The sequence below is a fragment of the Octopus bimaculoides genome, chromosome 9 (genome assembly GCF_046866305.1).
Source record: "Octopus bimaculoides isolate indiv1 chromosome 9, ASM4686630v1, whole genome shotgun sequence".
Classification (NCBI taxonomy): Eukaryota; Metazoa; Mollusca; class Cephalopoda; order Octopoda; family Octopodidae; genus Octopus; species Octopus bimaculoides.
This window is the reverse complement of record NC_142936.1, coordinates 68472974-68500159: the sequence shown is the minus strand read 5'-3', so window position 1 is coordinate 68500159 and position 27186 is coordinate 68472974. Positions and strand designations below refer to the sequence as shown.

The window sequence follows — 27186 nt, the reverse complement described above, 5'->3', positions numbered from 1 at the left end:
GAACACCCTAAAAACTGAGAAAATGATATGAATAAAACGAACGGCAAATAAACCATATGTGTGACAGGGCAAACCCAGTCAATTATTCAATGAAGATAGACAAATGAATAAAAGATATGGATCCATAATTAGCCAAACTTAACAAGGGAAAATAGTAGAGATGGAGGACAAAGAGCAGAGGCAAAGGACAATTAGAGATCATACTTGATGGTTCATGGAACGACTCCTCCAACTGGTGGCTGATAACATTGGGTGTCTAACAAATAAAAGATACGCAATATGAGAACAGAAGCTCTAATTGACAATTTAGTATCATTAAATGAGTTCAGCACCAGCTGTTGAGAAAATATTGTTGCACAGCAAAAAAAGAAACCTTGCTGATAAAACTGCTTTTTAAAAAGTCCCTTTAGCATGCACATGTATTCGGGCACATGATTGCAATGTTGTGGGTTCAGTTCCTGAACTGGGTAGCATGATGTTTCTTTGAGCAAGGTTCTTCTGCTCTATGAATACCAGAATACCAGCCAAGTGTTGATGTAGTCTCCCCATCCCCCATCCCAGCTTCTGCCTACATGCATATTTAATAACTAGGAATATTAGTGGATGAGAGAATAAAAAGAAAAAAAAAAAAGAAATGATTATTACAATTTTTTCTGATGAGAGAAAAGGTATATTCAATAAAATGCAAGAGATGAAAAATCAACATAGAAATGTTCGTACCATACAATGAAAAGAGTGTCTACCTACAATCATATTCCAAGGTTCAAACAATTTTTTGTTTTTTTGTAGTGGAAAGGGTTGCTTGTTATTTCAATATGTTAATGTATTCACACTAAAACAAATTATAAGTACATGCAAGGAAAGATAAAAAAAAAGAAAGAAAAAATTCAAAAGTCTGATCATAATGTGAATTATAGGTAACCTGGAAAATAATTTGGCACAAATAATTATAGGTAACCTGGAAAATAATTTGGCACAAAGCCAAGTTCATTCAGCGACAAAAAACGTTTGGTATCAATGATAGTTTCTCCTTAGTGTATTATCAGCAAGTGGTTCATTTTAGCTTGAATGTATTTATTTATCAACTTCTTGACTGGTACATTGTTTTATCAGTCCTTGAAGGATGAAAGGCAAATGTGTCTTCTGTGGTATTTGAACACAAAGCATGAAGAGCTGATGTAACTTAATACAGCAAAGAATTTTGTCTGATGCTTTAATGATCTCTGCAAATCCACCACCCTTACAACAACAACAATGAGGACTATGATGATGATGATAATTTGATATATCTAGTTTCAACAAAAGAAATTCTTGTATTAGCCTGGTTCTTTAATCTTTCATTACACTGGATTTTTAATCTTGAAGTTAGTTCTTGTTAATCACAGCTACAACATTATTAACAATTTTTGAGATAATTAGATACAAATATTTTGCACCACTCACATTATCATTAACAAGTCAGAGGTGAGGAACCTCTTGCCCCTAGGCAAAATTTCACCTATATTCAAATTTAAAACCCTCTGCTAATATGAACTCTCGTAAAACCCAAACTAGAGAAAAGATACGAAACAACAAAATGACTTAAATCTTAAGTCTAGAGCAGTAATTTAATGTTGTTATTATCATCATCATCTTTTAATTTAAATTGACCATATCCAGTCAAAATATTTAACCTCAATCTTACAATGTCATTCTAAGACTAAACAAATCACATCAGCAAAATCTCTAAAATACAAGGCAATGCATGATTTATTCAAAACAATCTAAATAAACAGACATTATATTTGTCAAAGTAGTCTGAACACTAAAGAGTTAATATCCATCTTCCATACTGGCATGGGTTGGTTGGCTCATTGTAATTCAAAAGATTGGAAGACTACATCAGACTTTTGTGTCTGCTTTGGCAGGGTTTCTTTGGTTGGATGTCCTTTCTAACACCAACCACTTACAGAGTGTACACTTTTTCTTGTGGCACCAGCATTAGTGGAAGTCATCATGTAGCTTGCAAGGCTAAGATTCCTCTTGACTGGGTGGGACTGTAGTAGAAAGGAAGGTAGCTTAATGCTAGATGGTAAAAAGTTAATGTATGAAGGAAAGAAACAGAACAGGTGTCTTGCTGTAGAAGAGATACATGGCTACCTTGAACTAGAGTCATTATTTTTCTCTGAACAGATGTCTTCCTGCAGGTTTTTATATACTTGCAATTTACTTCTGCTACTAAAATATTCCCTCACCCATGCTGTATGTAATCACTTTACCAGCTAGAAATAGCAAATAAATATACCTTATATAACAGAAATAGCAGCTGGATTTCCTTCATAGCATACCTTACTATCTTAAAAAGGGAAAAGATACAATATTATGTACAATATTATGTAGTCCTATCTTCTCAATCCCTCTGGCTTGCACACGTATACTAATAATAATCCTTTCTAAATAATGATAATAATAGTAATAATGATAATAATCATCCTTTCTGCTGAAGGCACAATGCCTGAAATTTTGGGGTAGGGGGCTAGTCAATTACATTGAACCCAGTGTTTCACTGGTATTTAATTTATCGATCTCGAAAGGATGGAAGGTAAAGTCGACCTTGCCGGAATTTAAACTCAGAACTGGAAGATAGATGAAATGCTGCTAAGCATTTCGCCCAGTGTGCTAATGATTCTGCCAACTTGCTACATTACTAATGATAATAATCATCATCATCATCATCATCGTTTAACGTCCGCTTTCCATGCTAGCATGGGTTGGACGATTTGACTGAGGACTGGTGAAACCGGATGGCAACACCAGGCTCCAGTCTGATTTGGCAGAGTTTCTACAGCTGGATGCCCTTCCTAACGCCAACCACTCAGAGAGTGTAGTGGGTGCTTTTACGTGTCACCTGCACGAAAACGGCCACGCTCGAAATGGTGTCTTTCATGTGCCACCCGCACAAGCCAGTCCAGGGGCACTGGCAACGATCTCGCTCGAAAATCCTACAGGAGCCAGTCAGGCGGTACTGGCAACGGCCACGCTCAAAATGGTGCATCTCATGTGCCACCCGCACAAGAACCAGTCCAGGGGCACTGGCAACGATCTTACTTGGCTTGCCGGGTCTTCTCACGCACAGCCCATTTCCAAAGGTCTCGGTCCGTAGTCATCGCCTCGGTGAGGCCCAATGTACGAAGGTCTTGCCTCACCACCTCAGCCCAGGTCTTCCTGGGCCTACCTCTTCCACGGGTTCCCTCAACTGTTAGGGTGTGGCACTTTTTCACGCAGCTATCCTCCTCCATTCTCACCACATGTCCATACCAGCGCAATCGTCTCTCTTGCACGCCACAACTGATGCTTCTAATGTTCAGCTTTTCTCTCAAGATACTTACACTCTGACGGGTATTCACATTGACATTACACATCCAACGGAGCATACTGGCTTCATTCCTTGCGAGCTTACGTATGTCCTCAGCAGTTACAGCCCATGTTTCACTGCCATGTAGCATGGTTGTTCGTACGCATGCGTCATACAGTCTGCCTTTTACTCTGAGTGAGAGTCCCTTTGTCGCCAGCAGGGGTAAGAGCTCTCTAAACTTTGCCCAGGCTATTCTTATTCTAGCAGCTACACTTTCAGCGCACCCACCCCCACTACTAACTTGGTCGCCCAGATAGCGGAAGCTATCGACTACCTCTAGTTTTTCACCCTGGAATGAGATAGAAGTTGTTTCCTGTTTGTTTGCAGTCTTTATTGCACCTGAACATCTGCCACAAACAAAAACTAACTTGCTAGTTAACCTGCCTTTGATGTTGCTGCACCTCTTATGTGTCCATAGCTTGCACCGGGTACATCTTATAGAGTTACTACCTACTCCTTTTCTACATACTGAGCAGGGCCATCTACCTGAAGGGGTTTGTGTTTTATCTACCTTCCTACTTATTAGGATTTTGGTTTTAGCTAGGTTGACTCTAAGGCCCTTCAATTCTAGACCTTGCTTCCACACCTGAAACTTCTCCTCTAGTTCTGATAGTGACTCCGCAATTAGGGCAAGGTCATCAGCATAGAGGAGCTCCCAGGGGCAACCTGTCTTGAACTCCTCTGTGATTGCCTGGAGGACTATGGTAAATAATAGGGGGCTGAGGACGGAACCTTGGTGGACCCCTACCTCTACCCGGAATTCATTGCTGTACTCATTTCCAACCCTCACCTTACTGGCCGCATCTCTGTACATGGCTCGCACAGCTCTCACTAGCCATTCTTCTATCCCAAGTTTCCTCATTGACCACCAGATAAGGGATCGGGGGACCCTGTCAAAGGCTTTCTCCATGTCAACGAAAGCCAGGTACAGAGGTTTATCCTTGGCTAGGTATTTCTCTTGCAACTGTCTCACTAGAAATAAGGCATCAGTAGTGCTTTTACCTGGCACGAACCCAAACTGCATCTCATCTAAATTGATTCGCTCCCTAATTAGTTGGGCTATGACCCTCTCTGTAACTTTCATAATAATAATAATAATAATTATAATTATAATCCTTTCTACTATAGGCACAAGGCCTGAAATTTTGGTGGAGGGGACTAGTTGATTATATCCACCCCAGTACTCAACTGGTACTTAATTTATCGATCCTGAAAGGCAAAGTTGACCTAAGTAGAATTTGAACTCAGAATGTAGTGATGAGCGAAATACTGCTAAACATTTCATCCAGCATGCTAGCAATTTTGCAAGCTTGTCACCTTAATAATAATAATAATAATAATAATAATAATAATATCTTATCTTAACTGATTAGAAGTGTTATAATGTACATGTTTTATGTTGGTATAAAAGATGGGCTACAGCAAATATTCTGCTCAATACCACAGATTTGCTTGTTAGTTTCTTGACCTTAACCAGTTGAGCATGTCCCTTAGTGATTGACAATATGTGCATCTCTGATCATGAGCAGGAGTAGTGGGGGAGCATCATAGCCATATGTTGAGAGGAATTCTTTGGGGTTTTTGAATAATTCACCCTTAGAAACATGGCTGTTTTGTTCATCATCCTTAAACAACCTTGTTTAGAGACCTTTTGAGCAGGATGGGCTGCTTGACCTTCTAACTGGGCCCCACCTGCAAGGTCATGTGCTGTTTATCTTGATATGAGATCACCATGTTGCACACATATGGCTGTGATTCATATACCTAGTGTACCCTTATCTGACTGTCATGATGGGTATATTGGGCTTTGTATATTTGTAATCCAGTGTCACTCTGATGGCATGCAATAATAGTAATAATAATATAATAGCAGCAATTTGATTAACAGTGAATTAATTAGTGGACTATGTTAACAATGAATTAATCAACTGGCTATATCAACAGTGAATCAATCAAAAAATTATATAGCAGTGAATTAAATAATAATTAAATAATCATGCTTCCTGGGTTCAAATTTCACCGAGGTCAACTTTGCTTTTCATCATTTCAGGGTCAATAAATAACATAACATAATAATTAGGGTTGACTCTTTTCTCATTTTTCTCTGTGGAAGAAATTCACTGTGGTCTGACCTGTGCTGCCAAATTTATATGTCCTCTCTCTATATGTTGTGATAGCATACTGTGACACCATCAGGATTTGAGGACTTAAAGCAAGATACAGCTTCTATATACCTTAAGTGCAGGTGTGGCTGTGTGGTAAAAAGTTTGCTTCCCAACTGTATGGTTCCAGGTTTAGTCCCACTGTGTGGAACCTTGGGCAAGTGTTTTCTACTATAGCTTTGGGCCAACAAAGTTTTGATCTTACTTTGTTGTATTTGTTCTGACTCCCTGTGCTCTCAGTTCAAATCCTGCTTCGGTGAACTCTGCCTTTCATCCTTTTGGAGTCAATAAAAACAACCCAATTAAAACAGTGGATTCACAGAACTTCTAATCCAGATATATCAGACTGGATGTCTTGCAGTATTTTTTCTTAGTTGTTTGCATCCCGAGTTCAAATTTGTGTTTCATTAACTTCAAACCAAAGTGTCAGGGCAATGTCAGGCAGATATAGTGAAAGCAATGATTTTCAGAAAGAAAATGGTGTGAATTCTTTAAAAATATTTTTCTTTCAAATCTTTCACAAGGTGGAACCAATATGTTAATGTTGGGCACAAAACCGTTTTGTTCATTTCCATTCAAGTGTTCACAGCTTCATAAAATATGAACAAGAGAAAAAGGAGGACAAACTGATCATAACTAGAGCATTTCACTGTCATAAATATAACAATGGAAGTTTTGTTAAGTCATATAATTTATATATCATAATGATATCCTTTTTTTAACAGCTCGTTTAGTGGAACCCTTGTGTTGTGTATGTAACAGACATTCATTGGGGAAGTTATATTCTGTATTGTTGCCCTTGATAGGTTTGGCCTTCATCTCCTTTCGTCAATTACTTGACCTAAATATTTGATTTTTTTCATGAAAAATTCACACTTTTCCTTTGTTAGTCTAAACCTGTATTCATTTATTTTTCTGAATACTTTTTTAATATGTTTGAAGTGTTGCTCCACTGACTTGCTCTTTATCAAAATAGCGAGATAAACGATAGCAAAGTCGCAGTCATTTAAAATTGCATCCATTACTTGTTGGAATATGGCAGGTATCACTTTTACTCCAAAAGGAAGCCACTTGAATTTACACAATCCACAGTGTGTGTTGATTGTTAAAAGGTGTGCGCACTCTTCCTCTACCTGTATCTGTAGATAGGCCTCCGAGGGGTCTAACTTTGAGAAAATATTTCCTCCATTTAGTTTTGAGAACACTTCCGGGCTTGATAATGGATAATTGTGTTTGATTGAACAGTCATTTAATCCAGTTGAAAAGTCAGTGCACACCCTTAGTTTATTATTATTTTTTCTTCACATAAACCATTGGAGCTGCCTAGTCTGAATGATTGACTTTTTCAGTCATAGCTAGACTTTCTAGTCTTTCTAGCTCTTTATTGATCTGGTCCAACACCGCAAATGATACGTTCTATTTACACCTAAAAACAAGTGTTGCCTTTTCTTTTACTGCGATCCTCACTTTTGTTTAGTGCAACAGACTAATCCTTCAAAAAAAAAAAAAATCATTTGGAAACAATTTTTTAATTTTTAGTCTCAGTTGTTTGACTTCATTCAAACTTTTAACTGTGCCAACTAGATTTTCACAAAGAACACTAATGGAGGTGTCCCACATTTTAAATAACTATATTCTGTGCCAAATAGGTTTAGTGATTTTTTTTCAACAAGTAAATGATTGTCCTTTTCATTTCACCTCAAAAAGTTACATTGCAAATACTTTATTTGAGTTAAATAATTTCAGTTTACTGATTTGTTGCCAATATTCTTCATTTATGATAGTGATCTCACTACCTGTGTCTAATTGCATTTTGACACTAGTGGTTTTGATTCTCACCTTGATGAATATTCTGTTTGCTGTACAAACTTTTTTCTTTGATGATAAACTATTTATTTTTTCTTGTTTTGTCCAATTTTTCATCATCTTAGTTCTGCAGTGCAATTTAATGTGTCCTGTGTTCCCACAATGAAAACACTTTGCTTTTTGAATGGACACTCTTTTCTCAGGTGCCTACCACCACATGCCATACATGGGTTTATCTCCGTTTGTATATTGTGTTTTTTGTGAAACACTTTATCTGTCTTCTGACTCTTCCACACTGGTTTTATCCATAAACAATCTCTGCGTTGGATTTCTTCTATGTCGTGCCTTACTTTTAATATCATATCACACTCTTCTGACAGTTTCTGGATAGTTATATCCTGGTTCATTTCCAGCTTTGCAAGAATTTTCATTCTGACTTCTGCATCCTTTTTAGCAGTAAGTCCCTGAACCAGGCACTTGAATGAGTCTGGAGTTAGTGTATCCAGTTTAAATCTCTTGCACTCTCTGTTCACTCTACTAACATATGTGATAAAGTCTTTGTCGTTGATTTTCCCAGTATTCAAACACTTCCAACATGTGTTGAACAACGATGTTTTTTCACTAAACATCCTACATAAAATGTCAATTGTGCTCGTGAAATTTATGTCAGAAACTTTTTTAGGCAATATAAAGTTATTGTATTTTTTGTGTTCTGTTGTCGCCAGTTTCCTCAGAATTAGACACATTTTCATTTCGTCTGTTTAGTCTTGGCATTCTTTTTCGAAAATTTGCTCAAATCTTCAGTATTAGTTGTAGCATTTGTTGTTCTTCGGGTTGTTGTTGCTATTTTTGCAATTCAACTAGACCCTCTAACAAGTTTTCCATAATTTTATGGATTTTTTGTAAAATATGTCCAAGAAAAATGTTTGTTACTCATCTGTCAAGATTTTAATTTCTCTAGGTGAAAAATTTTTCAATATTGTCCACATCAATTGTTTATTTTCTTATGAAAAAAAATTTTCGAATGTTGTCCGTGTGAATTGTGTATATCCTCATCACCACTGTTATAATGTGGATCCCCATCCACTTGTATGTTATTGTTGGCACTGTAATATTCTTTTTGCCATTATTTTGTTGTGGCAGTATTCCGCGTCTTATTATCTTTGACTTGTCTATCGTGCTATCACTGATAGCTCCACAAGACAATGACTTTGAAATGTCTACCATAATGGTAACTCGAACTCATATCTATCATGTAACTGACACTAACTCCAATTGAGAACTTGTACAATGACACTACTACTACTACTGACCTCCTATAGTGACTGACTGTCTGACTTTATAGTGGCTGGTCATACCACTTTGTCATGTGAGAAGGGGAGTACTATTTTCACTACAACAGTATAATATGATATAGGTTAATAACTAATTTTTATGATGATATTTAAATAAACTTTATATATCAGAATTTTTCCTGGACAACATTCCCTTTTCAAACACCCATTCCTGGCCTTTCTGCTGTCCCCTATTACACTCCTTGCCCTGTATACTTTAGGTTATGCATTACTCCAGTGTTGGTGCCCACACACAAAAAATAATAATAAAATGCACCAAGTACATTTCATAAAGTGACTGGTGTCAGGAAGAGCAGCAAAGGCCAAATGACACATATGAGTACCATTTTTTTTAGAAGCAGTAACTTCCCATAAGAAATTACTCTGACTTGATAGTGGGGATGTCAAACAATTTTATTTAATCTTGGATCATCTTTAATCCAAGATATCTATGCTTAAAGGCATTCCAGAATTGACCAATGTGTCTTTTCCTTCTTTTCTATTTTGAACTTATGCAATGTGTCTCTGACTGCATGAACCTGTGCCCTTCTCTTTTTGAGACAGTATTGTGTAAATGAGCAAGACTTAGTTGCTATTTCTAGCAAATATATTGATGATGTAGAACACAGTACTTCTTAGACAATACACTGAAAACACTGGGGTACCAGGGTTTCTAGGGACACCGTATCTTTTTGAGGTGATCATATTAATATTCAAATGGTTTGAAAACAATGTTATTCATAATTTTGTTAAACACACATATTATTAATAGAACAAGATAAACAATATTTTTCTAAATTTTTTACTTCAAAACAGTTTTTTAAAACTTACCATACAAAGGACACCAGTAATTTTTTTTTTTACTTTCTGTACAGTTGTCATCATCATCATCATGCCATTATTTTTAACATCCACTTTTCTATGCCCATGTGTTAATTTGTTGTAGCACATTTTCTATGACTGGATGTCCTTCCTATTCCCAAGTAAGGTAATATTTCCTCTTGGCCAGGCATATTTTATTTTAGTGGAAGATTGGAAAAATTGACACCATTTGTATGACAGTGACACTCGCTTAATACTATCACATGATGTCAAGACAAAATGACCACTCCCTATATATACATACATATGTAAATACATACATGCATGATTCTAATATATAGTGATTGTAAGCAAAGAATGTTGTTCACTCCATTTTCTATCATTTCCTATTTCTTTACTGCCCACAAGGGGCTACACACAGAGGGGACAAACAAGGACAGACAAACGGATTAAGTGGAGTATATCGACCCCAGTGCATACCTGGTACTTATTTAATCGACCCTGATAGGATGAAAGGCTAAGTCGACCTCGGTGGAATTTAAACTCAGAACGTAGCGGCAGATGAAATGCCAGTAAGCATTTCGCCCGGCATGCTAACATTTCTGCCAGCTCACCGCCTGATATTTTCTATCATTATTTTCTATCATTTCCACTGTATGATGGCATCAGGTAGCCAATAACTGTGGGTGAGCTTTGCATAGCATACTGCAAGGTTTTCATCCAAATCTTATTTAACTTCACACACACACACGTGGGGTGGGTGGGGAAGATCAAATTTAACTATTTCTCTGTAGATTAAAAAAAGAAAGAATAAACAACCTTAATCAATTTTCAAACTTTAGTGCCTTAGTGGTTTCTCATCATGAATGACTACATCACTTGACCAATCCCAGAAGGATGAGCAACTACTCTATTTATATACCCAACAAAGCCTATGATTACAGAGAACTGGTGTTGCTAATTTGCATATAAGTGTCCAACTCTTTATTTCATACCTACATACATACATATTGTGTGTGTGTGGCAGGCTTCTTTCAGTTTCTTTCTATTAAATCCACTTAAATGGCTTTGGCTGGTTCAAGACTATAGTAGGAGATACTCATCCAAGGTGCCACGCATTGGAACTGAACTCAAAACTATGTTTTATGAATGTAAACTTTTTAACCATACAATAATTTTTTTTACTTCATCTTCAAGACATACAAAAGCAAAAACAAAAAATAAATTAGAACACTGAGGAGTAGTAATGTAGAGTCTGCTCTCATTAGCCTGATTTTAATTCTGTTATCTTTAATGGCACACTTCCTGTTGAGAAAGACGTTGCTGTGTATTGTTACTCCTTGTATGATCTTTTTCACCAATTTCAAAAGATTTGCAAGAAAACATCTCTTAATTTTTCTCTGCAATTTTCTATTAACCCTTTAGTGTTCAGATTACTCTGTCAAATGTAATGCTTATTTATTCCCATTGTTTTGAATTAAACATTGATTATCTCAAAGCTTTCAGATTTTGATGATATGATTGGATATTTTTAGAAGGATATTATAAGGTGGATAGCAGAGGTCAGATCTGACAAGTTTAAACATAAAACGGGTAAAATATTTTAGCTGGATATAGCTGGTTAGACTGTTAAAGGGTTAAATTTTTAATAACGACAACTCTATGAATGCATGTTTAGAATGTCTGATCATTTTCGTTTTGCTTATCCTTCTTTCTTTTTCTTTTTGGTAGGTACTGATGAAGCAGCGATTATTAAGATAATGACTTCTCATAGTAACCAACAACGACAAGAAATAGAAAAAGTATTCAAAGCAATGTATGGAAAGGTAGGAATAATTATGATTATTATTTCATGTCTGTCTAAGACTGTGAACTGGCAAAACCACTTGCACACCAAGCGAAATGCTTAGTGGCATTTCATCTGTCTTTATGTTCTCAGTTCAAGTTCTGCCAAAGTTGACTTTGCCCCTCACCCTTTTAGGGTTGATAAAGTTAATAAAATAAGTATCAGTTGAGCACTGGCTGCGATGTAATCAACTTACTCCTCCCCAAAATTGCTGACCTTGTGCCAAAATTTGAAACCATTATTTCATGTCTTTCTGTCTCTTTACTCTTTACTCTATATAGGAAGCTTGTAGTCTTAGCTGGTCATGCTTGGAACTCCAGCCAGGAAGTGTAATAATAGTTGCTTCTGATAAGAGCTTATGGCTGAGGTACCCGAGGACTCTACTCTCATGACTTTTCCAGGCTAAGAAGAAGGATGGACAGACTGATGGACTGACCAGCTGTATAATGTTAATGCTTCATCAGTTTCTTATATTTTGTTTCCATTGTTTTAGGATCTTCGAAAAGAAATAAAATCTGAAATTGGGGGACATTTTGAAGATGTTATCATGGCCCTTATGGATCCACCACGAGTCTATGATGCAAAAGAACTCAAGCGTGCAATAAAAGTAAGTTTCTCTATGCTGTTACTTTCTACATTTCATACTTTTTGTTTTATTCTTTTTTTTTTCCCATGAATTCTTTCTTTCAATGGTACCAGATATAAGGTCTTGGTCTGGCTGGGGCTTTGCCATTAGAGAAATTTATCTGATGAATCTATGTTCTTGATAAATATTGACTACTGTGAAGATAAAATGTAGAAAGATTCCTTAAATTTTCTTATGACATTTCTCTGTAGAATGTGTACAGGATATGCAAATGTAGCAAAGTGACAGACTTATGCATGTGTAGGGTATTTTGTATAAATTTTGTAGTCATCTCATTCATATGCAATGTCTGTATTGTTAGATTTTATATATTAACCAATGGCTGTGTGGTTAAGAAGTTCACTTCTCAACCATGTGGTTTTATGTTCAGTCCCACTGTGCAGCTCCTTGCACAAGTGTTTTCCACTATAGCCCTATGTCAGCTAAAACATTGTGAGTAGATTTGGTAGATGAAAACTGAAAGCAGTCCATCGCGTGCGTGCGTGCGTATAAAACCTTACCCGCATAGAAACTTAGCCAGAGCATTCTACAGTGTGTGTATTTGCAGTTCTTTGTCTTGACATCATGCAATAGTTATAAGTGAGAATCATTGTCTTACAAGCAGTGTCCTTTCATGTCCAATTTTCCATGAAAACATATTCCAACTATGGGGAAATATATATTACCCTGCTTGGAAACAGATGAGGTTTGGCAATGAGATGAGCATCTAGCTATTGAAAATATGCTTTAATGAATTTCATCTGATCCATGCAAACTTGAAAAACTGGATGTAGAAATGATGATGATGATGATATGTTAACTGATATATATGTGGTCTTTATTTGAACCTTAGTAGTGGACTAATACTATGTAGAGTTTCTAGGTAGAAGATAAATAGTTTACCAATTTAATTAATATGTTCAGACTCTGTGTATTGGAGAGAAATAATTCTTCAATCTGGAAATTTTTCTACTAAAACAAAACCATTATTTCAGGGACTTGGAACTGATGAAGATGCTCTGATAGAGATTCTTCTCACTAGAAATAATGAAGAGCTGGCAGAGATTAAGGAACATTTCAAGAAATGTAAGTGTCCAATATATTATAATATCCATTTTGAAATCCTTAACAAGGTTTATTTGTGAAGTTGATGAGCAGAGTTAATCTACTTCCAATGAAAATTATCATGATTCTATTGAAATCTTATTCATTGTTTTATATATGTATATATGTATATTATATTTATTTTAAATAGTAATATTTTTTGAGAATGAAGAACAAGTAAAATAAATCTTTATGGTTTAACAACATAAAAAGACTGTAAAAATGCAAAAGGAATTCTACTTAGAACCTATGAAATGAGGATACCACATAGAATGGAAGTGTGTCAGTTCTGCAACAGCCAAAGTACCTCCACCTATAACTGCATAAGTTTTGATGGTGCACATAAACCAGTGTAATAAAAACTGTAATTGTTACATAGGTTTTTGTTGGAGTGTTATAAGATAATGTGGAGGCGCAATGGCCCAGTGGTTAGGACAGCGGACTCGCGGTCATAGGATCGCAGTTTTGATTCCCAGACCGGGTGTTGTGAGTGTTTATTGAGCGAAAACAACTAAAGTTCCACAAGGCTCCGGCAGGGGATGGTGGCGAACCCTGCTGTACTCTTTCACCACAACTTTCTCTCACTCTTATTTCCTGTTTCTGTTGTGCCTGTAATTCAAAGGGTCAACCTTGTCACACTGTGTCACGCTGAATATCCCCGAGAACTACGTTAAGGGTACATGTGTCTGTGGAGTGCTCAACCACTTGCACGTTAATTTCACGAGCAGGCTGTTCCATTGATCGGATCAACTGGAACCCTCGACATCGTAAGCGACGGAGTGCCAACAACAACATCTAAGATAATTAACTCCAGTCTTTCAGTAGTTGATTAAAATATTTGAGAATAAACTGGCATGTGATATCTGAAGATTAAAGTTAATTAAGGTTTTGATCATCTATCTTCATTTTTATTATGCTGCTGTTCTCCACTCAGTCCCCTTTTTTTTTTATGTATTCTGACCTATCACCTCTTCCCTGATCCACTCTTATTTTCCTTTATCTTCTCAACCAAACTGAGATTCGCCATTGTTCATACCCCCACCCAGGTTCATCACTTATTACAGTCACCTCTATCCTCATTTCTAACCATCTGTCACTCTCCTTTCACACTTTCGTCAACCTACCCTCATAGCACTCCTTGATTCTTTGTCCCTTTTCTCTCCTTGTTCACCTTCTTGTACCTTCAGGGTATGTCCTGACACCTTATCCTTACCATCCTTCTTCTCTTCCATGCTGGGGTAGCCATTATCTCTTCTACATGGAGACATGTTCCTCTCTCTCTATGGTTGAAGGGTCCGTTCTTGTGAGTTATTTGTTGACTTCATGAGTACTAGTGCCATGAAGAAAGCCCCCAGTACTCTGTAAAGTGTTTGGCATTAGAAAAGGTATCTGCCATAGAAACCTTACCAAAGCAGGCATTGGAGCTCAGTGTTAAACTGTCCAGCCCATACCAGTACAGAATACAAGCATTAAATGATGTTGATGATGGCAATTGACTTCCATCAATGTCAATCAAGTAGCAGACATTAAAATACTAAACATGTTCTCAGTTGAAATCATCTCCATAGTACTGACTTTGCCTTTTTTATTCTACTGAGATTAACTTGTTGGAGGGTGGGGGGAACACACAAAAGTCAATAATATATTGGTTCAATTTAATCAACCAAAAATTAATTGCATTTCTGTTGGTTTCAACAAGGAGTACTCAGTTGTTTGATCAACTAAACTCTTTACTCAGTGAGCTAGCATATAAGTGGTTGAGTATTCCACAGACATATGTCTACCTTTAGTGTAATCTCCTGAGGTTGAATTAGCATGACTCAGTGTGTGCCAAGAATTTTTGAACGATAGGAACAATCCATTCAACAGGCTTCTGCATAGTTTCTATCCATCCAATTTCACTCGCTAGTCTTGGGTAAAGTAAAAGACACTTACTCAAGATGTCATGCAGTTGGGTTATTTATGTCCCCCACCCCTTAAGGTGGCGAGCTGGCAGAGTTGGTATCATGCCAGACAAAATGCTCAGTGGTATTTTGTCCAGTTTTACATTCTGAGTTCAAATTCTGCTGAAGTTGACTTTGCCTTTCATCCTTTTGAGGTTGATAAAACAAACCAGTTGTATACTGGGGTCAATGTAATCAACTAGTCCCTGTCATCCGAAATTTCAGATCTTATGCCTGTAGTAGAAAGGATTTATTTCCCCTGAACACATACAGTTATGTGCTCTTGGAGACAAGTGGAATGTTAACAACTATGAATGAAAACTATGTTGGAAAATTAATTCAGTATGCATTTAGACCTGTTTAATCATTTCTTTACCATATTTCTGTTGAAATACACTGCCTTTGTTTCAAATGACTTTGAAAATAATGAATATGTAGGAGTGGCTGTGTGGTAAGTAGCTTGCTTACGAACCACATTGTTCTGGGTTCAGTTCCACTGCGTGGCACCTCGGGCAAGTGTCTTCCACTATAGCCTTGGGCTGAACAAAGCCTTGTGAGTGGATTTGGTAGACGGAAACTAAAAGAAGCCCATCGTATATATGTATATATATATATATATATATGTGTGTGTTTGTGTGTCTGTTTGTTCCCCCCCCCCCCACCATTGCTTGACAACCGATGCTGGTGTGTTTATGTCCCCGTAACTTAGTGGTTCGACAAAAAGAGACCGATAAAATAAGTACTAGGCTTACAAAGAATAAGTCCTGGGGTCGATTTGCTTGACTAAAAGGCGGTGCTCCAGCATGGCCGCAGTCAAATGACTGAAACAAATAAAAGAGTAAAAGAGTAAAATTATTAATCTGGTGTAAGGAAAATATATTAACTAGAAATTTTGACATGAGGTTTTAATTTAGATCGCTTTATCCCTCTTTATTACCATAGTTCTGTTGATATATGCTACCTTTGTTTCAGATGATTTTGAAATGATGCTTGGAACATAAATTAACAAGAAACTTTGATGGAAGGTTTTAATTTAGAATAGGAAGCTTGTATCCTAGAACCAGGGACAGTCTAAAACATCAGTACAAAAATGGTTAACACTTTTGTGACTGTTTCTATTGAAATAGACTTTGCTTAGGTTAATTTTGAAAATGATAAAAAAATTTAATAAAATAACTTAGTTGACATTAAGCTGGTGTTTGAAACAAATTAACATGAAACTTTGAATCATTTTAAAACAGAAAGTTTATATCTTTGAACCAGAGTGATCTCAGACAGATTGGTTTCACAAGGGTTAACCAATAAAGATTTTTTTTCGGTATGAAATTTAGAAATTTGTTGCAGAGTCATATAGTTGATTGAATCAACTCTCAGTGTATAAGAAGTATTTAAGTATTTTATAGACTCTGTAGAAATATAAAGCAAAACCAACCCTGTTGGTATTTCAAGCCAGAAAGTATAGTTTTAAAGTTAGACATTAATTCAGGTGTTCTATTGTTTTTGATAGTTTTATCAAAACAATACCAATGATTGGTGTCACAGGTTAACTATATCAAAATACCTGAAATTGTAGACTGTTTATGTAAAGGAAGGGTGTTATTTAGAAAAAAAGCTACAGAAAGAAAACAGTGAAGTTGTCAATGTGGACCATTATATGTAATTAATTTTTACAAAATTTCGTAATTTTTTAAAACCCATTATTTGATTTCAACAATGCTGTAACTGTTTTATATCATTTTATATTTCAGTATATGGTGATCAATTGGAAGATGCCATTATTTCTGAGACCAGTGGTCATTTGAAACGCATTCTTGTTTCTCAAACTACTTGTGCCCGTAGCACTGACATGAATGTTGATGCAGCTCTTGCTAACAAGGATGCTCAAGAACTTTATGATGTAAGTAATTGTTTTCACAAACTTGCTAGTTGGGTAGTTGCTACATAATTAATTTATAACTCTCATTAGTGATTGGTCAAACTGAATTTTCATTCTTATTAGAGCAAAAAACTATTTCTAAGATATCCAGCTCAATAGCAGATGACAAGGACTTAGTTATTGTGGCTAGTAACTTTAATGGATAATTTAAACAATAGCATGATAATTACTGAGTTACATAGTGATTATAAATATGGTACAAAGAATGAAGAGGAATCAAGGTCATTGCTTGAAGTTCTCTGATGCTAATGACTTAGCCATTTACAACTCTAACATTAGGAAATCGGCCATCTTCTTAGTGCCAGTTGAACACACAAACCTGATTGACTTTATACTCAACAAGAAACAGGATAGACAACTGCCAGTGAACACTGGGTCTTTTCCTAGTAAAGATTATGTAACCTGGCATAGACTAGGGAATAGTGACACCAAGGTGAGGGCTAGATGGTCTCAGAGATATCAGACAATCTGAAAAATGAAAGTATAGAAACTGAAAAGCTTTTCAGCCTACTATAGAAGTTCAAAGAAATGTTAGATAGTGTCTGTGATGAGAAGGAAAAGGAGGAAATAGAAAACTGGGAGTTTCTATGAGACAGCCTGCTGTAAACTACAGATAAAATTTGTGGTTAGAGAAAGGTGGTATGAAGGTGGAATGGTAGAGTAGATAGAATCTTAAAACCTGCAAGAAATGAGGGGTGAGGAACAATATTAGGTAGTTAGAAGAGAATCTGGATGTGAGATATATTTAGCAAAGAATGAGGCAGAAAATAAGATGTGTGCTGACATTCTGTGGTGAGAGGATCTGAGGCAAGAAGTGATCTAGATAGCAAAGTAATACATATTAGTTCAAATGTTAGTGCATATTAGGATGTTGTCAGAGTGGGGAGTGTACACAGAATTGCCACATATTTGTTCTCATTGAGGCTGAGAAGAAAGAGAGGCCACCTGCTATTAAAAGTGACAACTATACGATTGAAGGCACCATTAGACATGTGGACTTTCAGAGATATATATAGTCACTGAGAAGCTGAAAATATTGTACTGAAGTAGGACACATAGCCATACAAGTGGTACCAGGAGGAATGGCAGCTGGTGTAGTAATGATATTGTCTACTACTACAAGTACAAAGGAGATGCTCTTGAAAGAAGCAACTATTGAGGCATCAAATTCATGTGATGAAAGTAGCAGAAAATATTATAGCATATTTAATTAGGTACAGAATTAAGGTAGATGAGATGTCATTTGGGTTTGTGCCAAAATAGAGTACAGCCAATACTCTTTGATGAAACAATTACAGAAGTTCTTAGTTATGAGAAATCAACTATATCTAGCATCCATTAACTGGTAGAAGGTCCCCTTTGATAGAGTACCATGTTCTCTAGTGTTGTCATTGCTAAAAAGCTGGGCATAAGTGAATTGCTTGTCAGAACTGTACAAGCCATATAGGAGGGTGAGGTCATAAAAGTAAAATTTAACAATGTGTTCAGTAAGAAATTTAGTGTACATGTAGGTGGCCATCAGGGTTTGGTTCTCTTCCTCTTCCTGTTTATTGTAGTTCTCCAGGCCATAACAGAAGGATTCGAGATTGTCTGGAAAATCCTGTATGCTGATAGCCTAGTTCATATGGGTGAAGCAGTCAAAGAATTTAGGAAACAGAGACTAGAAGGAAAAAGTCTAAAAGTAGACCTAGCATGCTCAAAAGTTGAACTTGGTAGAAAGAATACAAAATTCTGCTGCTACCAGAGAAGTAGTCATATTTAATATACTGGAAAAGTGTAGATAGGAACTCTGTGCATTTTAAGCATTATACAGAAATAAATATAAAGCTTTACTAAACACAACTAAATCCTTGATCATTTATAAAATTAATTGAAGCACGTAATCAGTGAATGATATTTGAAATGCAGAAATGAAAGTGTTTAACATCTATCATCTAAATGTAATCACTTCTGTTAGAACTAAAGTGAGAGGTTATATGTAAGAACTATTGTTAATTAAAAATATGTTGACAAAAGTTAATATATTAATTTGTTTCTAAAGGCAGGAGAAGGTAAATTTGGAACTGACGAATCTGTATTTAACAAAGTATTGAGTTTGCGCAGCAGGCCTCAGTTGATTGCTACTTTTGCTGCCTATGAAAAAATTGCTGACCGAGATATTATGGATAGCATCCAGCGAGAAACTTCTGGAGACTTGCAGAAAGCATACTTAACCATTGGTAAGATATTTGTGATTTGTGTGTAAGTGTGTGCACATGGGTGAATATGTAAGTGTGTGTGTATATTATGCTCTATGATGATATTAAGAAGTGCCTCTGTCAACTGGTGCATATTGAGAGGAGGAGGGAAAGAAGGAGGCCAAAGTGGCTGAGCTAAAAAAAGGTTATTGAAAATCCTTTCAAGTTTGTAGTAGGTCTGTTTCTGGAGAGCAGAAATGGTAACCTGATATGTAGCAAGGATGAACTGGAGTTGCACTTATCCAAACCTATAGTGACAATCTTTGAGGTACTCCTGTACCACCAATGCAAGGGATACCAAAACCAACAGCACTAGGAGCAAAATTTAATATTGGAGACTTTCAAATGAAAGAACTCTGGGGTTTTATCAAAAAGACACAATCGAAGTGCATTCCAGGATAAGATAGCAAGCTTTACAAAGTTTATGAAAGGTGTTCTAGTTTGACCAACAAATTATTTTTCATTCTCCAAAGAGCTTGGAAAGAATATGTGATCATGAGCCATTGGGCAAGAGCAGAAGGTACTCATCTTCTCAAAGAGCAGAACTCATCAACTTGTAACCAATTCTGGCCAATTTCCTTTCTAAGTGGGTGGGAAAATATTCCTTGTCATTTTTGCCAAATGAGTTATGAAATTTTTGGCAGATCATGGTTATGTAGATTGTATGGTGCAGAAAGCTGGAGTCTTAAATGTGTCAGGTTGTATAGATCATGTGACTGTGACCTAGGATGGCATACAAACATCGAAGATGGAGAAAAGTTCCTTGGCACTTGTGTCGCTTGATCTGTTAAATACTTTTGGGTCAGTTCCATACACACTACTTGAGTTGTCACAGAACTTTTCTGGATCTTGCCAGAAATCCACAAACTGGAAGAAAGTGGATATCTTTAAAGGCAATGGAGAATAGGAGGGTATAGTGAAACACTCACAGATCAATAAGGGAGGCCTTGGAAACAATGAGTTTAAACTATACCATGCCATAGAGCTCGGGTAAATCAAAATCTAAGATGATTTAGAAATATCTGTTGTAATGTAGTGGTATCAGTCCAACCAAATGTACATTAACCATGCAAAAATTTACCATAACTTTGTCAAAACAAAATTCTGTCATAGAATCCGGAGTAATTAATGTATTGAATACTATTTCTTGTTTTCCATTTTAGTGAAAAGCATCAGAGAGATGCACACTTACTTTTCTGAAAGTCTGTATTACTCCATGAAAGGTGCTGGCACTAATGATTCCACTTTGATCCGTATCATTGTCAGTCGTTCAGAGGTTAGTAAATGTTTTGTTAAATTCCGTTTCTTTTATTCTTTTACTTGTTTCATTCATTTGATTGTGGCCATGCTGGATCACTGCCTTTAGTCAAACTAATCAACCCCAGGACTTATTCTTTGTAAGCCTGGTACTTATTCTATCAGTCTCCTTTGCTGAACTTTTTTCTGTCTACCAAATCCACTCACAAGGCTTTGGTCAGCCTGAGGCTATAGTAGAAGACACTTGCCCAAGGTGCCATGCAGTGGGTCTGAACCCGGTACCATGTGGTTGGTAAGCAAGCTTCTTACCACACAGCCATGCCTGTTTATTTTTTTTACCTGTTTTAGCTTTTTAAAAATTGTCATATCTGAAGCCTAGAATGTGAAAATAGAACTTCAATTGTAATATTATTTCAGTATTTCATACAATATTTTTACTGTGGCTTTTTATAGTAGATTTTGATATTTATTCATTTAATCCTTTTGTTTTCATATTTCTGTTGTTTCAATCAATTTTGTCTTTGTTTCAATTAATTTTGAAAATAATGAAGAATTTACTAAAATAACATTATCATTATTAAACTGATGTTTCAATCATAAATTAACATGAAACGTTGATGGATGGTTTTAATTCAGTTCACTTTAACCCTTTTATTATGATATATCTGTAGAAATATAATGTCTTTGTTTCAATTAATTTTGAAAATAATACATAATTTTGTAAAATAACTTTATCATTATTAAGCTGACTTTGGAAATTAAACATGAAGTTTTGATGGAAGTTTTAAATTTAGATCACTTTAAAAACAGTAAGTTTGTATCATAGAACCAATGGAGGTTCCAGGCTGGTTGATATCAAAAGGGTTAATATGTATTCTTTGGTCACTTGCCATTTGAAATAGCAATCTTCATGGAAAATGACTGATTATTAGAAGAACACAATTTAGTATTAATTTGAATGGCTTCTATTGATTTAAAAATGTTTTGCTACAAAGTCTGTATGAGAGAGACCTGAATGAGCTATGAAGTTTAAGGGACAAATCAGTCAATAAGTTATTTATAAATGAAACCTTGTGATTGGTGGTTTCAGTGACCATTTTATTTCACTTCATTTATATTGCTAATAAATGTGGTAAAAAGCAAAGAACATCTCAAGTTCTTAATTCTCCACTTCTTAGGCTTCATCTATTATCTTTTACTTCTTTCAGTCTACTTATTTCAGACTGTAACCATGCTGGGGTACTGCCTTGAAGAATTTTAGTTGAACTTTTGACCCCAGAATTTTTTTTGTTTTTTTTTTTGAAGCTTGGTACTTATTCTATCAGTTTCTTTTGCCAAACCACTAAGTTACAGGGACATAAAAACACCAACACTGGTTGTCAAACACAGACACAAGCAGTAGTGGCGGATAAAGAAACACACACACACACACAACAATCTTCTTACAGTCAACCAAATCCAGTCACAAGTCTTTGCTCGGCCTTAGGCTATAGTAGAAGACATTTTGCTCAAAGTGCCATGTTGTAGGACTATCTATTTTAACAAGCAATTATTACAAACAAGATGGCCACAAGCATAATGTGGTGCTAAATTTCTCAAACTTGTAATCATCCCTAACATAGTTGTACTTAGGTTCAAAGTTTGAGAAACATAAATATCTACACTTTACACTCCAAAAGAGACCTATAGAATAAGACTAGGCTTACAAAGAATAAGTCCTGAGGTCTATTTCTTTGGCTAAAGAACCCTTTTAGGCAATGCTCCAGCATGACTGCAGTCGAATGACTGAAACAAGTAAAAGAAATACATGCTGTTAATGTACTTAATATATTTGTCGTTTAAGATACCTTAGTATACATGTCTGTTATTTTTTTTTTTTTACTACATATTTAATTTTCATCTCTTTATTTCAGATTGACATGGTCCAGATTAAGGAAAAGTTCAATGAAGTTTTAGGTAAAACTTTAGGCAGCTTCATCAAAGGTGACTGCAGTGGTGATTACAAGAAAGTTCTCTTGTCTCTTATTGGTGAACCAAAGTAAAATAAATTCACCCTTTTATATCTACATCTACCTAAATCTATCAAAATGTAGATGATTTCATATAACCACTGATAGTCAATATCTCTTTGCTAACAGCTGTTCCAAATTTCGAATTATCACTGCTGACATATTGAAATATTTTATCTCTCTCTCTCTCTCGTTATATTTCCATCTCATTATCATTATTAAGTAACTTTACTTTAAAATTTCCTATCTTTTTGAAGATTCTATTGCATTTACTGAATATTAATTGAACCATTACTTCAAATTTATAGAAATATTTCAATAAATCATTCATTTAGCTTATTGTTTATTGTTGTTTCTTCATTTGATCATTTTACATGTTTTCCATGCTAGTATGGGTTGAGCAAATACTTATTATTATGGATTATTTTACAAATAGATGCACTTCCCGTCATTAAACCTTTATTTTTAATTAAGGGATTTTCTATTCCATTTGCCTTTAAAAACCCAGAATTGCTGGGGCTGTCAACATAATGTTCCCATTTTACTTAAACAAGTTCCATGCGAAACACACAGAGGCACACACACTATACATACAAATTACACATATATTTGTTCATTTGTTCAATTTTATGTCAGTTTTTCCATGCTGGCATGGGTTAGATGATTATGTTTCCAAGGCATTGGTTTACAGTCACATATCCTTCTTGATGCTAACCCTTACCTGTTTTTCAAGTTGTGGATCTCTTATTCCACACAACAGCTTTGAAAGTACTGAGCAAGCAGATGATTTATTGGCAGGGAAAGTGCCAACAAGCAACATTGCTCAAGCATTGCAACAACTCTTGTACAAGTGAACACAGATGTAAACACACACACACACACACATTAATATACAGGGCTGGCCAAAAGTCACCTGACAGTAAATCAAAACCATTTAATTCCAAGATTTCTTTATGTTTAACAACTGAATGAATTTAATAAAAGCATCTAAATATGAAACATCACGAAAATTGTTCAAACTGAAGTCCTTCTTGGGCAACACATTTTTCTATTTGAATCAATACAGAATTACAGGTAGTATTTATGGAATTTTGATTTACTGTCGAGTGACTTTTGGCCAACCCTGTATACATACACGTGCAGGTGCTGGACAAAATAATAGAAACACTTTGTTGAATGGAAGTTTTATTTAATACAAAGTTGATCTATATTTGACATCAATTATAGCTTTAATGTATTGAGCAGTTGACCAGGTTCTGAATGGTTCTTAGAGGAATTTTTAGCCATTCTTCAAGTAAAACCAGTATTAGCTCTTTCAGTGATGATGGCAGAGGGAAGTAGTTCCTTGCTTGCTGCTCCAAAATGCACCATAAATATTAGATTCTATTGATCATGGGGACCAATCCAAGTAGTTTAATTCACTTTTGTGCTCTTTGTACCGATTTTGAATGACATTAGCCTTGTGAATTGGTGCATTATTGTCCTGATAGATTGCAGTACCATCAGAAAAAAACAATGAACAAAATAAATTGGCACTTTTTCAGTTACAATGATAAGGGTTCCAGTTGATCCAATCAACGGAACAGCCTGTTCGTGAAATTAACATGCAAGTAGCTGAGTATTCCACAGACACATATGCCCTTAACATAGTTCTCAGGAAGATTCAGCATGACTTTCAGGAAAAGACAGTGTTTGTACTGTACAATGAACAAACCAAAACAAACAAAAAACTGTCCCTCTGTCGGTTATGACAGTTGGTCCATACAATGAACAAAATAAAACTGGCACTCTGTTGGTTACAATGATAGGGTTCTAGTTGATCTGATCAACAGAACAGCCTGCTCATGAAATAAGCATACAAATGACTGAATACTCCACAGACATGTGTACCCTTAACGTAGTTCTTAGGGAGATTTGAGCATGACACAGAATGTGACATGGTCAGCCTTTTGAATTACAGGTACAACTCATTTTTGCCAGCTGAGTGGACTGGAGTGATGTGAAATAAAGTGTCTTGTTCAAGGATACAATGCACCACCAGGAATTGAATTCACAACCTTATGATCGTGAGCTGATTACCCTAACCACTAAGCCATGCACCATCACAATACAATGGACATAATCAGTCAAAATACTCAGACAATCCTTGGCGTTAACTCTGCCATGTAGAATAATTAAAGGGCCAAGAGAATTCTGTGGAATGGCTGCCCAAATCATCACAGATCCACTTTCATACTTCATGGTAGAGGCTAAAAAGTCTAGATTGAAGGCTTCTTTAGACTGTCTTCACTCATAAACTTGCCATAAAGTGGGAAAAATAGTGAATGAGGATACATCAGCACTAATGACATAGTTCCATCGAGACATTGACCACTTCTGGTAGTCTAGACACCGTTTGTTTTTAATTATCAATGTTGATGGGGGACAAAAGAAGTTTAGCAGTTGCAACCCACCCATGATATTCAGCTTTATGGAGCTCACAACAAACAGCTTTAGCTGACATGAAGTTGCCAAGGTTCTGGTATAGCTCTGCTGTCATAGTTTGATGGTTTTATTATTCCGTGGTCTCTCTCAGAGCTTTGCCAGAATTATGCTCACTAGAGCTAGTTTTACCTTGGTTTTGAAATACCAACATGATTTTAGAGACTGTACCTCTCAGAACATTAAACAGTTCAGCAATTTTAATGACTGAAGCTCCAACCATCCATGCTCCAACAATTTTTCCTCTCTGGAAATTAGATAGGTCGTGCATTTTAACTTATCTAAATATAAATATTTGCAAACCATGAAGGCAAGGCTATATCATGAAATATAATGAATACATATGTACAAACTTGAACAGTTTTCAATTTCTTATATTGTCAACAGAAAAATAGTTAAATAATAAGTGGTGTTTCCATTATTTGTCCAACCACTATACACATATGAGTGTAGATGTGTGTGAGTGTGTGTGTGTATATATATATATATATATATATATATATGCACACGTATGTATTATATATAGATATATGTAAATGACTTTATTTTTCAGTTTCTGTCTACCAAACTCACAAGAGTTTGGTCAACTCAGGGGTCTAGTGAAAGATACTTGCTCAAGGTGCCACACAGTAGGATAGAACCAGAAATCATGGGGTAGAGAAGTGAAGTTCTTAACCATACAGCCACAACTGTATGTATACGTGTGTGTGTGTGTGTGTGTGTGTATATATATATATATATATATATTAGAGACAGGTATTGTCTTTATAGAATACACTTCGTAGTGCTCAAGAGATTTGAGCTTGAGCAGGTAGAGGAGTAAATTTAAGGACAAGCAAATAAGGCAAGTTGATTTACACAGAATATTAAATACATTTGATACAAAAAATGTACATATGTATACATATAAAATAGTCTGACTTACACGGAATATGAATGATACCAAGAGTTAAATGGGTTGGGTTTTATGAGTTTAGCAGCTGTTTTTGGGGGCTTGGTGGTCTGGAATAATGATAGTTACCTGGTTCTATTATTGGATAACACTACCTCTATCTTCAGGGAAGAATTTTACATTTGAGGTGTTGACAGGATGGAGTTTAAAGATCGAATGATTTTGTGGAGAACTAAGTGTATTAGGAAGTGTTTAGATAGAGAGTAGTGGGAGGAGAAAATAGATTTTAGGGTTAGAGTTAATATTCTGTGTATATTGGACTGTTTTATATGCATACATACGTACTTTTTTTGTATTAAATGTTATTTAATATTCAGTGTAAAATGACTTGCCTAACTTGCTCATCGTTAGTATATATATATATAAGTAAACAGTTAATGGTGTTGGAGAGAATAAAGATGTAGCTGAGAAAAAGTTAACTGATCTGGAGGACTGGAAGCCATCTGAATACTGGAAAAGAGAGGTACCAGGTATTAGAATGCCAACATCATGACTGCTGCTCATTGCCCTGTGAACATTGTAAAGACTGTAAGATATGACATGGACATCATGGAAACCAAGTTCCCCAAGAATGTGATGGTTTTTGAGTGTCTTCAGTGAGGGTGATGTCATGCCACCTCACAACTGGGCCTTAGGCTCAATTCAGACAACTGTGTGAAACTGCTGAAGACTGTGGTCAAACCCTGGTTATAGATGGTTGCTGCTGGAAAGCAAGATGTGTTACATTTGGATTCGGCTCCTTGCTATACCTCAGGAAAGTGTCAGAAGTACAAATCAGCCAGTCAATTTTCTCTTCCTGAAAATGCCAGTTTATCCAGGTTCTCCTTTAAGTATTTACTAACAAAACCCAGCGCTCCAATTATAATTGGTATGAATATGTATTCATAGTCTGGATATACAAGCTGGAGATTTCGAAGCAGTTGTCTATAGATATCCTCTTTTTCTTTGATTTTCAAAGAGATATTTATATCTGTAGAGCAGCTGACCTCTATGATGATACATACTTTTGCCCCTCTATCCCAAACAACAATATCCGGCCTGTTACGCTTACATTTGACAGAAGTTTTGATGGGAATATTCCACCAGTATTCCTTGAGTTGATGTTTATGAATATATTCCATAACAGAAGGATTTTCTAAGTTTATTTCAGGATAGTCTTTTTTGCGAATAGTATTGTTAATTTGTTTTAGCAACATCATGCCACATAGGGAGGTAGTACTGTGACAACATTTTGGGACAGCTGCTAATCACTTGTGTAATGTTTTCCACAGAAACATG

The 27186-nt window shown here is 35.9% G+C and overlaps 1 protein-coding gene across 1 annotated transcript in view; it reads left to right on the top strand.

The window, feature by feature from the left end:
- LOC106883046 (annexin A7) overlaps window positions 1-22814 on the top strand; it is a 60310-nt gene extending 37496 nt beyond the window's left edge. The window contains exons 3-9 of the mRNA XM_014933919.3: window positions 11250-11344; window positions 11858-11971; window positions 12985-13075; window positions 16785-16933; window positions 19014-19191; window positions 20373-20485; window positions 22380-22814. Coding sequence (XP_014789405.1) covers window positions 11250-11344; window positions 11858-11971; window positions 12985-13075; window positions 16785-16933; window positions 19014-19191; window positions 20373-20485; window positions 22380-22508 — 869 coding nt within the window. The 3' untranslated portion in view covers window positions 22509-22814. The remainder of the gene's footprint in view (window positions 1-11249; window positions 11345-11857; window positions 11972-12984; window positions 13076-16784; window positions 16934-19013; window positions 19192-20372; window positions 20486-22379) is intronic.
- Window positions 22815-27186: the final 4372 nt, after the last annotated feature.